At 43.9% G+C, this 13,806-nt stretch overlaps 1 protein-coding gene across 5 annotated transcripts in view; it reads left to right on the top strand.

Annotated features, from left to right (window-relative positions):
• The window catches only part of CCDC14 (coiled-coil domain containing 14), an 81,098-nt gene extending 75,497 nt beyond the window's left edge, over nt 1-5,601 (top strand). For all 5 annotated transcript variants that reach the window (XM_029605234.1, XM_029605235.1, XM_029605233.1 and 2 more), the window contains 2 exons: nt 1,158-1,290; nt 3,806-5,601. In XM_029605234.1, the coding sequence (XP_029461094.1) occupies nt 1,158-1,290; nt 3,806-4,862 (1,190 nt within the window). In that variant the 3' untranslated portion in view covers nt 4,863-5,601. The remainder of the gene's footprint in view (nt 1-1,157; nt 1,291-3,805) is intronic.
• Nucleotides 5,602-13,806: the final 8,205 nt, after the last annotated feature.

Raw genomic sequence — 13,806 nt, 5'->3', positions numbered from 1 at the left:
ACTTGACCTGCCTCCCGGATTAGTGGACCGTTTTCGCACCAAAATGTAAGCGTTTAAATCTCTTCTGTCCGGTATGTACTGTGCGCTCCCTTGGAATGAATGTAGCTTGAAACATCGGTAAATCTGTTGAGATATTTTAAGATGACTGTTTGTTTAAAATGGCTCTACCATTTAAAAAAAAATTTTTTTTTTTTTTTTAAATGTTTAAGATGGCTCTACCAAATGACGGTATATAAAACAACAAATAAATAAATAAAATGTGTGTGTTTGCCCTTTATTTAAGTTGGTCGATATATACACGTATTCTGTCATTACAGGTTGGTGGCACTAAAATTTGTCCCTTCTGACGCAGCCGGACTGGCGAAACATGGGGTCCGTGTCGGGGGACCTTTCATCTAAAATTTGGTATATATATATATATACATGTGGAGTTGCCATGTTGGAATAATACAATAAATATTTTTGACAGACCAATAAGAAGTTTACTGCGCTTGTCTTATCTACATTGATACTGTTGAGTGCAGTATTTGCTCCAGTATTTGTATTTTGGGACCAGGGAGGATGCCATGTTTGCATGGGTGGTATTGACTGGACCACTGGCAGCCTCCTACCCTTTTTGAGATTAACTTTGCTACATCCCACTCATTTGGATTGACCTGCCCAAATGCTAAGGAAGGAGAAATTACTACTTACCTGAAAATTTCCTTCAGTACTCGGCTGCTAATGTTTGAATTGTGGTTAGCCTTTCTTCTGGTGAACGATGCAGAGTGTGTTTTCTGCTTGTTGTTGAAAACTGGTAAGTGGCTTCAGAAGCCCTACATTTGCTAGATCTGTTCTTTCTTTTAGCTGTGCTCAGTGTTCCTGTCGGTTGAGAACCATGAATGATGATAATGTTTAAGTACAATCAATTTTGTCCACAGTTTGACTTTTCCAGAGAATATTGGTGGGCTGATGGTGGGGGTGGGACTATATAGCCGTGACACCAGCTTTTGCTCCGTCTCCATCTACTGGCAGAGGTGCATAATCCCACTCATTGGGATTGACCTCCCCTTACTAAAGGAAAGGAAATTTTCAGGTAAGTTGTTGTTTCTCCTCTCTCATGTAACACACACACAGAGGTTGAGTGAGCTATATTAAACTATTTTTAACATTTTCAGAAGTAGAAGAGGCTTTGGGAAAAATGAGGAGCTTACAGTTTAAGTTGGAGTCTTCTGAAAAGGAAAACCAGATCATAGACATCACCTTACGGCAGCGTGATGCCGAAGTGAATAGACTGCGCGAGTTAACAAGGTAAGATTAATACTGCTATGGCAATCCTGTGAATAGTATTCTTGTTTTCCAAATTTTGTGCAGATTTTTTTCTTATCCCTTGACTTTGAAAATAAATAGACCCTCCCCCCTTCCCACCCTCTGAGCTGCTAAGTTCTTTTTCTCTAGTTTTACACAGTCTCTTTTATGGCTTCCAGATGACTGGGAAATACACTGGAGACTAAAGGTTTGTTTCTTGCATACATATTCCACAGCATCAGTATTTCAACACCAAAACCAATATATTACTTTTGGGATTTTATATTGTAAAGTAAATTTTGTGATGAAATAAAATTGACCTTGTTACAGATGTTTGTTAGAGGTTATTCCCATTTGTGATCTTGAGTGTCACATAATTACCACTTTATCACTCAATAGCAAGAGACTGATCAAACAAGAGGAGAATGTGAGCCAAGATTAAGAACTATTCCCTAAAACTGCTAATGGGAACATTATTTTCTTTTGACATGTTTTATTTTATAGTACATTAACCTAAAACCCTTCATGTATTTGTTGATGCATGTTGCAGAATGTCAGTACAAACTATCGCAATTTAGAAAATGTTCTTATTTTAATGAACCTTTTAAAATTAAGGTGTGAGGGAGAAAACTGTTTCAGGTAGGGTGTTAACTTTGCAACAACTATGATGCATTTGAGCCTTGTCCAGTAGATTGATAGCTGAGTGCCACTAGAGCAACTGCTGTTACTAGAAGAGGTGGCTTCAATTTTATCCCTCCTCCAGCAGTGGGGAATGCAAACATAACACCTCCCCCTTCCCTAAAAGAAAAATGTGGTACAGTGTCCTGTTTGAAATGGATGAAATATATAGGTGCAGATTTTCATAGCAGATAGCTTTTTTTTTTCCTGTGCCATTAGCTGTAGACCACCAGATGGTGGTATATGCACAGCAAACATCTGAAATGTTTCTGATCTACAAAGATTTGAATGGCATGATGGTTGAGCCGCTGGGTTGGCCTGTGCTGTTGCAATCAGAGCTGAAATGCACCATTTCAGGTTTTACTGCTGTCAGTCTGGCATGCTTCCACTAATTACTTACCTAGCTAAATTCTGGAGCTGTACGCAGCCTGCTCGATGATCCTTTATATTATTTGTCTCAAGACTTCATATTACTTAGCTGAAGATGAGATCATTGTATAAGAAGATAGAATTAGTTTGTAATCTGTTTGCGATCTTTACACAGATAGGCAAACCAAACAGTATACTTCGTGCATTCAGATAACAGTTCTTAAATTCAAGCAGCTTGAATCTGCATTGGTTGGCGTTTACATTTCACATTTGTTGTAAGATTCCTGGTTCGAGTTGGGCATAAAGGTCACCCAGTACATAAACTAAAGTCTGAGAGTGCTTTTTACTCACAGACTTTAGGCAGAATTTTCAAAACTATGCACATAATTCCGTGAAACATAGAGGGACAAAGCTACACTTGCTCAAGTGCTGATGTAATTATGTGGATTTATATTCATAATTTAAAAAAAAAAAGTATGTGTAAATCTTATCCCTGCTCCAGTTCTGCCTTTCGGACTTCCAGCTTACTATCAGGCCGCTGCAATATCGGGCACTCAGATCAGAGCGGTTGGATGCACTAGACTTATGCCCAATGCAATACTGGGATTAGCGCGTCCAAACCAGCGCATAGCTAAAAGTGCTTATCATATGTCAATTCCTTGTAGATGAGGCAATGTCAAAAATCGCCACGCGTCCATCTTAACGCAGCAAATTTAATGCCTGCCTGGGAAATGGCGTTAAAGCATGCTGTGCTCAAGGGCTCACCTAAAAAAATAAAAAATACTGCTTTCCGTGATTCCTCCTATTAGTGTTATTGCGATACTAAGTAGGTGGCACCATAGAAAGCGGAATCATGCTGTGCTCAAGGACTCAAAAAAAGAAAATCCTGCTTTCTGTTGTTCTTCAAGGGGTACCACAGAAAGCAGCAGCCCCAAGGTTTGGCCAATTGGAACCCTTGCCAGCAGTAAGTGAAGGAGTGAATAAATTAATATTAAGTGCCTGGCACAAATTACCCATTGGGTGTCCCTTTTAGCTCGGCAGCTCATTTGCCTATGGCATCGAGCAGGAGAGGTGGATATGCACACATTCAACTAATGTGCGCCCAGTTTGGATGCACGTTTTTACACAATGATATTGCATGTGTGCAAAAGTACATAAAAAATCTTATCATGTAATTTTATGCACATACATCCCCGAATAGATGTTGGATGTATGTGCAGTTGTGTGTAATTCCATTTGAAAATTAGCACCTAAATGTGTTTGTATCCGCTCATGTTTTTAGAAATGATGATCAGTACCTTAACATGTTTAAAGTGATGTGATTTTTTAACTTTAGATGGCCTGTACAGTATTTGTTGTGCTCTGTAGCATATGTGAGACTTAAGTAGTGTAAGTGCGGAAACTCCCTGAAAAACTACAGAAGGGCATCACTGTAATTAACTTCACTAACCCCTTACATTATTGTTAACAGAACCTTGCAAGGCAGTATGGCTAAGCTCCTGTCTGATCTCAGTGTGGACACCTTCAAGAATAAACCTGGAAAAAGCCTTACACGGTCTCTACTTAATATCTATGAAAAGCAGCTGGAGAATGAGCAGAGCCCTGCTCGTTCTTCCGTCATGAGTTATCTGAAAGATTTAGAAACTGATCAAGTTTTAACCAGCTTGGAGCCACCTTTTTCAAGTGGACATGGTAATGCGGAAGTTGCAGAGCAGAACTATGAAGACTTCAGTATTCCTGATGTAATATCTGAAAAATTCCCAATAGCTAAAGAATCTCTGGGCGCTTGTAGAACTGGTGCTGTGGATTCAGGTCATCTGTCACCTATCATTCCACACAGCCCTTCAAAGCAAAATGCAGCCTCAGAGAGCAACTCTGGCACTGTAGTGGGTGGTGAGCACAGCCTGGATGAGACCATTTATCTACCACTAGCTGGCAGTCCTGCCAGAAAGCACTCAGCAATGTCTGAAAAGAAAATATGCAGCCCACCCCAGGCCAATGTCAATTCTAGACACTTGGATTATAAATCTGGAGCGTCTGACTCAGAAAAGAATAATGGATATAGGAATTTCTTCCAAGTTCTTGGGCACATGGAAGATGCAGAAAAAGTTTTGGATGATAAATTCACTTGCAACTCTGGTTTGAAAAAAATTGTGACAAATACCTCTGACATGATGGAGAGAACTAAGCTCGAAGATGACTGGTTGCCAGTGAAATCAAAGGAAATAATAAACAGGTTTCCTGCTGATTTCCCTTGGAAAGTGGAAGGCTCCGTGCCTGGTAATGGTCTCTTCTGTTCTCTACCACACGGTCAGGAAAAGACGATGCAGATCACAGGCAGACCTTCCAGTGACAGCTCTCTTTTTTCAAGTTCTGACTTCAGGTCGGGAATGTCAGAATGGAGCACGACTTCCTTCTCAACGTTTACATCGCATGACGAACAGGACTTTAGAAATGGGCTAGCAGCTTTGGATGCCAACATAGCTAAATTACAAAGGACATTGCAGGCTGGCCTCCTGCATAAATGAAGAAACTTTAAAAGCAGGCGTGCCTTTGTCTGTAATAAACTGTATGTGAAGCGGCTGCAATTTGTTGGATTGGAGGTCCTCTGAAACAAAAAAGCGTTCTTGCTGACTTTGTATAAAATTAAAATAATTTGTTTAGCTATCTTTTTAATTAAAAATAAACAAATGAGGGCAGTTAATGATTTCCAGCATTAAAGAATTCTTGATTTTAGTTACAAGTGTGTTTGCCTCAGCCCTTCCAGTGCGTCACTGTGCCTTCACTGCTAAGACATGCTCTCTCCTGTTAATAATTTTAACTTAATGAAAATATTTTTAACAAGACTTTTTTATTGTTTTATATAAATGTCTAGGCTTGGAATGTCCTAGGGGTAGGATTGTTTTACTTAATAGCTATTAAAAGTTCTTTCTGTAAATGATGACTGGCTTAGCTCTTACTGAAATGAAATAATGTTCTATTTGACTTGTGTAAAATTACATTGAACCTAGATGGGGATGGATAATTCTGGAAGATTATTTATCTTTCTATAATATGCACTTGATGTTCTTGTTTGAAATAGTTATTTTTGTATCTGGCCACAAAATTATGGCTCTCTTATGTACACTTTTAACAGGTTACTCTGATGCTTAAGAGTATGTTTGGGAAGCTATTGAGGGTTCAATAAGAGCCCTTATTGCTAATCCTTCAGCCAACAAGTTTTCACTGTATTCTGCTCTTATTTTTAAATAAAATCAAATGTGATAATGGCATGTTTCCTGCATGGCAAAAGAGAGGATGAAATGGTGTTTATAATGTGATAGTGGCTGCTACGACAGCCCTGTGTTATGGAACATTGCTCTGTTTTGTACAGTACCATTTTACGTATTTTTTTCTGAAATCATTTTCCAAAAAAGGTTTTCTAGTTGCGTGAACCACACCCAACAGTTTTTATAATAGGCGTAGTACGATAGGGGTTCTAATTTTTTTTTTTTAATTTTTCTGGTTGGACCACAGTAGTGCATATAAAAATAATATACATATAGTAACATAGTATTGTCAGTAGAAAATACCAAATGGTCCATCCAGTCTGCCTAGCATATTTCTTATGGTAGTAACTGCTGCTCAGTGCAGGTTACCCCCATGCCTTACGTTAAGTATTACTACCTTTAACAATCAAAGCCAAGTAACTGTCAGACCCATAACAGAATTACTGCTAGCAACTTTGTGGTGATCAGCCTTCCTTCTAATTCAGACAGTGCTATTTGAATGTTGTTTGTTTTTGGACTTGGAAGTAGAAGCAGTCCTTTATCCCTAATATCAGTGTATCAGTATCCCAGACTGTAAAAGACCGGGCCATTGGCTGTCTTCAGAATCCAATATGCCTTCCCCCTCCCTCCCCTACTGTCAAAGGGGAATGCAATGTTGCAGTAGCATCAAAAGCATCAAAGCTAATTGGTTAAGGGTAGTAATCATCCATGCCTTCTATTAAGGGTATTAGCTGCTGCTCCATGCAGCTGGGGCCCCTGCACCCTTTTCTTCATCATCATCTACAAGCCTTTAGGGATCTACACTATCTATCCCATGCCCTTTTGAATTTATTTGCTGTTTTGCCCTCACCACCTCTTTCAGAACGGATTTCCAGAAATCTATCACCAACTAACCCAACACCGCGGGGTGGCGGGCGGGTTTCGTGAGGACTAACATCCTGCTGTCCTGTGAGAACACCTGTTACATCAGGTAAGCAACATTTGCTTTCTCACAGGACAAGCAGGATGGTTGTCCTCACAAATGGGTGAGTACCGAGCTGAGGATGTCCGGACATGAACCAAATGTACCCAACGGCGTGCAACAGGCACAACAACTGAGGTGAAATTTGGTAGAGGACATCCGCACCCTACCGGGAGGTGGAAGTGTGTTGGTACATCATGCTGGAAAAAGGTTACGCAAGACAGACTGGCCGAAAATGGAATCCTGTCTTCCAGCTTTGTCCAAGCAATAATGGGCTGCAAATGTATGGAGGGAACTCCAGGTGGCAGCCTTGCAGATGTCAGGAAGCGGCACCGATCGGAGGTGTGCTACTGAAGTCGCCATGGCCCTCACAGAGTGTGCTTTAAGACGGTCTTGAAGAGGAATGCCTGCTTGCTGATAACAAAGAGATATGCAGTCCGCCAACCAGGAGGAGAGAGTCTGTTTACCCACAGATTGCCCTAATTTGTTGGGATGGAACAAAACGAATAACTGAGTGCTCGTCCTATGGGCAACTGTAGTTCTAGATAAAAAGCTAGAGCCCGTTTTCAGTCAAGGGTATGCAGAGTCTATTTCTCTGGATTGGAATGGGGCCTGGGAAAGAAGGTAGGTAGTATGATGGATTGATTAATGTGAAACTCCAAAACTACCTTAGGTAAAAACTTAAGGTGAGTGTGGCGTACCGCCTGGTCCTGCAGGAGTTTAGTGTAAGGCAGATAGGTAACTAGGGCCTGTAACTCACTAACCCTGCGAGCTGAAGTGATGGCCAAAAGGAAAATCACTTTCCATGTGAGATTTTAGATCACAGGAGTGAAGAGGCTCGAATGGTGGTTTCATGAGCCGACCGAGAACCAGATTAAGGTCCCAAGAAGGGGCCGGAGGACAAAGGAGGCTTGATGTGGAGCAAGCCCTTCAGAAAGCATGTTACAAGGGATTGTACTGATTTAGGGACATCCCCTGACACCTTTATGGAAGGCGGCTACCACACTGACATGCATTCTGATGAAAGATGTCTTGAGACCCGTCTCTGACAGATGCAGAGATAGTCCAAAAACTGTGGGATTGGACAGGAAAAGGGGTCAAGGGACTTAGAAGAGCACCATGATGTGAACCTTTTCCATTTGTAAGAGTAAGCTTTCCTTGTGGAAGGCTTCCGTGAAGCAATCAAGACACGGGAAACTGGGTCTGAAAGGTTAAGTGGTTGAAGGATTAACCTTTCAACATCCATGCCGTCAGGGACAAGGCCTGAAGATTGGGATGGCATAGGTTCCCGTTGTTTTGAGTGATCAGAAGCCGGTCCTTTCCCAAGGGAATGTGCCTGCGAATGGAGAGATCCTGTAGTATTGGAAACCACACTTGGCGTGGCCAGTGAGGTGCTATCAGGATCATGTTTCCCTTGTCCTGACGTAGCTTCACGAGAGTCTTCGAGAGAAGAGGAAGTGGAGGGAATGCATAAAGCAGACCGGTTGCCCACAAGAGGGAGACTGCATCTCTGGGCTGAGAGCATTTGCTGCGAATGAGGGAGCAGTAATCGTCCACTTTGTGGTTCTGAGGGGACACAAAGAGGTCTGTCTGAGGATATCCCCATTGTCGGAAGATGGAGTTCGCTACCGAGGGGTTGAGAGACTACTCGTGTGGGTGGAAGACGCGACTCAGCTCGTCTGCCAACACATTGTCCACTCCTGGCAAGTAGGTGGTCCTGAGGTACATGGAGTGGGAGAGCGCTTCCGCCCAAATCTGCGCAGCTTCCTGACACTGAAGGAAGGAGCCTGTGCCTCCCTGTTTGTTGATGTACCACATGGCCACCTGGATGTCAGTCTGAATCAGAATGACTTGATTTGATAGGTGATCCTAAAAAGCCCTGAGAGCATATCGCATTGCTCGAAGCTCCAGGAAATTTATTTGGTGTTTGGCTTCCTCTGGAGACCAAAACCCTTGTGTCTGCAGATCAGCCACGTGGGCTCCCCACCCGAGGTTGGAAGCATCGGTGGTGAGAATGACTTGAGGATCTGGCACTTGAAAGGGCAATCCCTGGAGGAGATTGTTTTGATTTTTCCACCAGGTGAGAGACAGACGGAGTGAGTCGGTGATGTGGGCAGAGGCTGAATAGCTTGAATCCATTGTGACCTCAGAATCCAATGCTTGAGTCTCATGGCCAAGCGGGCCATTGTTGTGACATGGACTGAGGATGCCATGTGTCCGAGAAGGACGAGGAATTGGCGAGCTGTTGCAGTAATCTGAGACTGCAACTGGTGAGCGAGAGACACGAGAGTTAGCACTCGTTGTTGAGGTAGAAAAGCTTTTGCCTGCAAGGTGTTCTAGTCTGCCCCAATGAACGACAAGGTTTGAGATGGGACTAAATAGGATTTTTCGTAATTGACGAGAAATCCTAGTGAAATTAGAGTGTGTAGAGTCAAATCAAGGGACGACCGAGCAGTTTGCTGGGTTGGAGCCCTGATTAACCAGTCGTCCAGATAGGGGTAGACGTGAACACCTTGGGTTCTAAGGAAAGCTGCGACAACTACGAGACATTTGGTAAAGACTCATGGTGCAGACGCTAGGCTAAACGGAAGCACTCTGTATTGATAGTGCTTGGGGCCTACTAAAAACCTTAGGTACTTGCGATGAGTTGGAGTTATCGCAATGTGGGTGTATGCATCCTGGAGGTCCAGAGAGCAGAGCCAGTCTCCTCTTTGTAAAACAAGTAGAAGAGATCCCAAGGTTGCCATCTTGAACTTTTCCCGCTGGAGGTACTTGTTGAGAGTACGTAGGTCCAGAATTGGACAAACACCCCCCGATTTTTTGGGGATCAGAAAGTACCGGGCATAGAACCCTAGGCCTTGCTGCAAGTGCGGAACAGGTTCTATTGCTTTTGACTGGAGAAGGAGGGAGACCTCTTGATCCAGAAGAATGGAGTGGTCAGACTTCCCCCACATCCGCAGAGGTGGGGAGACCGGTGGCAGGGCGAGAAAGTTCAGATGGTAACCCTGAGCCAATACCCATTGGTCAGTCATGATTGACTGCCACATGTTGTGAAAGTGGCACAATCGACCTCCCACTGGTATGCTTGGCAGAGGAATCTGGCTGCTGCTCTCCAAGCGGAAGTCAAAAACCTGAAGCAGGCCCTAGCTGGGGAGCTGCTTGTGGTTTTTGTTTTCGGGCTTGGCGAGGCTGAGGCTTTTGATAAGGTCTGGTAGCACGGGACCTTGCTGGTGGCGGATAGACCTTCCTTGGATGGTAGAACGACTTCTTAGAGTCCTTCCTGAAGGGCTGTCTTGAGGAGAAGTCGGAAGGCATCGAAGAGAGCTGTTTGAGAGTCTCATGATGGTTTTTTAATTAAGCCACCATTCGTTGGATCTGTTCTCCAAACAGATTATCTCCGATACATGGTAGGTTGGATAACAGGTCTTGCACTTCTGGGCGAAGGTCAGAAGACTTGAGCCAGGCCCATCGTCTTGCCGAAATAGCCGCTGCATACACTCTGGTAGAGGTGTCAAAAATGTCATAAGATGTTTGAATCTCATGCTTGCCTGCCTTATAAACAAAATCCTTTGTTTATAAGGGTTTGTAGCTAGTCTTGGAATTGCTCAGGAAGGGACTCTGAGAAGTCCTGTATCTGCTTAAAGATGACCCTATTATATTGGGTCATATAAAGCGGATAGGCAGCAATTCTGGAGATGAGCATGGCCCCTTGGAATACTCGTCGACCAATGTTGTCTAGGAATTTTTGTTCCTTAACAGGTGGGGTAGACGAGTGAGGTTTTGACCTTTTTGCCCTCTTTTGAGCAGACTTGACCACAGCTGAGTAGTGGTCAAGCTGGAATTTTTGAAATCCTGGGGCTGACTGAACTAAATAAGTAGTGTCAGCCTTTCTGTGTATTGGAGCAATTGATCCAGGATTTTCCCAGTTCTTTTTGAGGAGATCAAGAAGGACCTGATGAACGGGAATAGAGGTGATCACTTTGGGGGCATCCAGGAATTGGAATAACTCCATCATCTGGTGCCTATCGTCCTGTTCCATCTGCAGTTGAAAAGGAACCAACTCAGACATTTCCTTCACAAAATTTATGAATGAGAGGTCCTCTGGAGGAGAACGCTTTCTACTTTCAGTGGGAGAAGGTGGTGAAGATAAGTCATCGGTGTCTGTTGAAGTATCATCACCCCAAATGTCATAGGGATCAGCAGACTGTCCTTTAGGAAGTTAAGGGGGTTGAATACCTGAGGGTCCCGGTCTAGGCTCCGAAAAAAAATCAGAGAAATCACCGGAGGCATCGATGATGGCATCGAAGGATGACTCTATGGCGAGGGACGCATCGGCATCGATGGCTAAGGCAACACACCCAATGGAGGGATGCGGAACGGTGTTTCTCCTCCCGATGAAGCTGTCATCGGGGAGGGCATCAGAGCCAGCGGCGACCCGGGATCCATCGGAGGAAGGGCAGCCATCAGCGCTTCCATTCTGGATAGCAGTGGTGCCAGCGCTGCTGGAATCGGGTCAATGACAGGTTCCACAATCTGTGCCGGAGGAACCTGGAGACGTTGCTTCGCCTTGTCGATGGCCTCCTGAACCAGCCGGTCCAGTTCTTCTCGGAGACCTGGAGCAAGCAGCCCCGGCTCTGGAACAGAAGAGGGAGGCAGAAGCATAGCCGGAGGGACCACCTTTACAGGCGGAATCGCGGCTCCCAAACCCCGAGCGGGTGAAGGTTGCCTCTGTGACCCGGTCATAGGAATGGTCGGTGCCTTTCCTGGACGGGGCTTCTTCCATGGCGGCTCGGACTGTGGAGAGATCGATGATTTCGCTCCCTCGATGGTCCGAGTCTTGCGATGGCGATGTTTTTCCCTGCGATCCCCAGGGGGAGTAGAGAGTGTCGATGGCCGTGAAGAAGTCGATGGCGGTCGGTCAGTGGTCGATGCTGGCGCGAAGTCGACGGTGCCGGTTCAGACGTCATCGATGCAATGGATGGAGTCGGGGTTTGAGCACGGAAGAGGAGTTCCATCTTCTCTATTCTGGCTTTGTGACCTTTTGGTCGCATGAGGGCACATTTGGTGCAAGTCAGGACATCATGCTCACGGCCTAAACATATTACACAGACTCCATGGGGGTCTGTGATAGACATGGTGTGAGTACAGTCTGGGCACAGACAGAACCCCGACGCCATGTCCATTGAAAAAAATCGAGCTGCGGTACGGTCGACGGCCAGTAGGCTGCAAGGGCCAAACTCTATGGTAATAGACGGAAAACGGGTAAAAACTTACCAGAGTACCGCGGTCAGAGAAAAGTTAGAGGAGGGATCCCTGTGGGGCAATTTAACTTTAAATAATTCCGTGAGGAAAATTCCTGTCAGGAATCTCTTCAGAGCTCCTTTACCGCGAGGCTACTGCTGCGCGGAAAAAAAGAAGACTGAAGGGGGACCCCTGCTGCCTGCAGGGTTAGTGCCATGCTGGGCATGCTCAGTAGGGGCCAGTCAAAGTTCTGGAAACTGGCAGAAGTTTTCCGTGATTGGGCTCCATCCTGATGTCACCCATATGTGAGGACTACCATCCTGCTTGTCCTGTGAGAATAGCCTTTCATCAGTCCTCATTAATGTATGTCTTATCGCATACATACCTGTGAAATAAAGGTAAAATCCACCTCTCTTATTGATGTTCTTACTTTAGCACTACATATTAGACCTGTGTCTTTTTTTTTCTAGACTAAGATTTTGCTTTGCATTTATTGGACACAATCTCTTATAGTGGGTGGGGATTTGGTTAAGGAGAAAAACATCATAAGTTTGCCATTAATATTTCAGGAATGAATGTAAGGGTCAAAACAAGTTGTAGATGACACCTTCAGAATATATCTGCTGTGCTTTCAGACCCTTCATCAGGTCATTGCCCAGCCAGCACCGTTACAGAACACTGAATTTAAACAGCACAGTGTCAAATAGGCACGATGTTGTGCTAGGTCTATAAAGTCCTGCACGTCTTTACCAATAGTGATGGTACATAGGTATTTACATAAATTGCTCCTGATGGGAGGAGCTTTTCTTCAGCCTAGATGAAAGATACTGGAGGAGGAAAGTAAGAGAGGTAGCAAGGAAAGAAAGATGATGCATGGATGCTGGCCTGCTCCTTTGCAAGGAGCTCCACCTTCTCCCTGTTTCCACTGAGTATGGCACTTATCCTTCCAAATAAAGCCTGGGCCTCTCCTTGTTTTTCCACTATTTGGGGGAATGGGAGTCTTTTTCCCACAAAAGGAAGAAAGTTCAAGAATGTGCAAGGCTTTTTTGGCGATACATGAGCTCGAGTAGAATACTAGATATCCCTGGCTGTGGAGCTGTTTTTTGTTTGGTTTTTTTTGACAGAAGCAAAACTTGAGTGTGCAATGTTTGGCAGTTAGCCCTTACGAGGTGAGCTGAGCCGAGCTATCCCATCTCAGAGAAGCTGCCGCATGTGCAGCTATGAAGAAGATTCTTTAAGAGGAAGAGGATTCCCACCTTTGGTTCTGGGAAAGTTTTGGAGGCAAAGAAAGCAAAAGGGCCACTTGCATTGCTAAAATGTTTGTGTGTATTTTTGAAAGAATTGGGGGATTTCTCAGATTTAAAAGACAATTGCTTTCAGGAAGACATGTTTTAAGTTAAAACCAATTATTCTGTAAGTAGGTTATAAATGGAGGTTTTGTTCCAGCATAGAGGCCTGACATCTTATTTTCACCAAAATGAAGCAGCTTTTAGTAAGATGTAGCACTATAAGAAGGATGGACACATTTTAAAGCATTTTTCTTCTGCCTGGAGAAGAGTGCCTAATGCCTACAGGACATTGCACTGGAAGCTTTGTGAAGGGCTTTTCCTACTAACCTCACGGCACCAGACCTCATGGTCAACTGCAAACCAATGTGCACTTTTTGGGATACACAGAGGCATCTTAAGTTGAAAGAAGCATTGTAAATCGGATAATGTGCATCAATTTAGAGCTGTAACTGACTAAAAATGCCTTAAGATGAGGACTTCCAGTGTTATATAGGAAGAAGATTTTGTTATTCCTCATCACCTTTTGCATTAGTACATTTTCCTTTATTAACTGGATACATTAAAAAAAAAAAGTTTGGAAGCATGCATTAAAACTGTTTCAGGACAGACTCGGCTTAGAAGCAGCTTACTTTCGCTCTACCTATAGAACCACCAAAACAGCAGCGAGTTTATTCAGGGCCCCTGCAGCAGCCTCTTTTTAAAAGGAAAACCC

The sequence above is a fragment of the Rhinatrema bivittatum genome, chromosome 6 (assembly GCF_901001135.1).
Source record: "Rhinatrema bivittatum chromosome 6, aRhiBiv1.1, whole genome shotgun sequence".
Taxonomy (NCBI): Eukaryota; Metazoa; Chordata; class Amphibia; order Gymnophiona; family Rhinatrematidae; genus Rhinatrema; species Rhinatrema bivittatum.
Note: the sequence above shows the minus strand (reverse complement) of the source record. Positions and strands in the feature narration are given on the sequence as shown.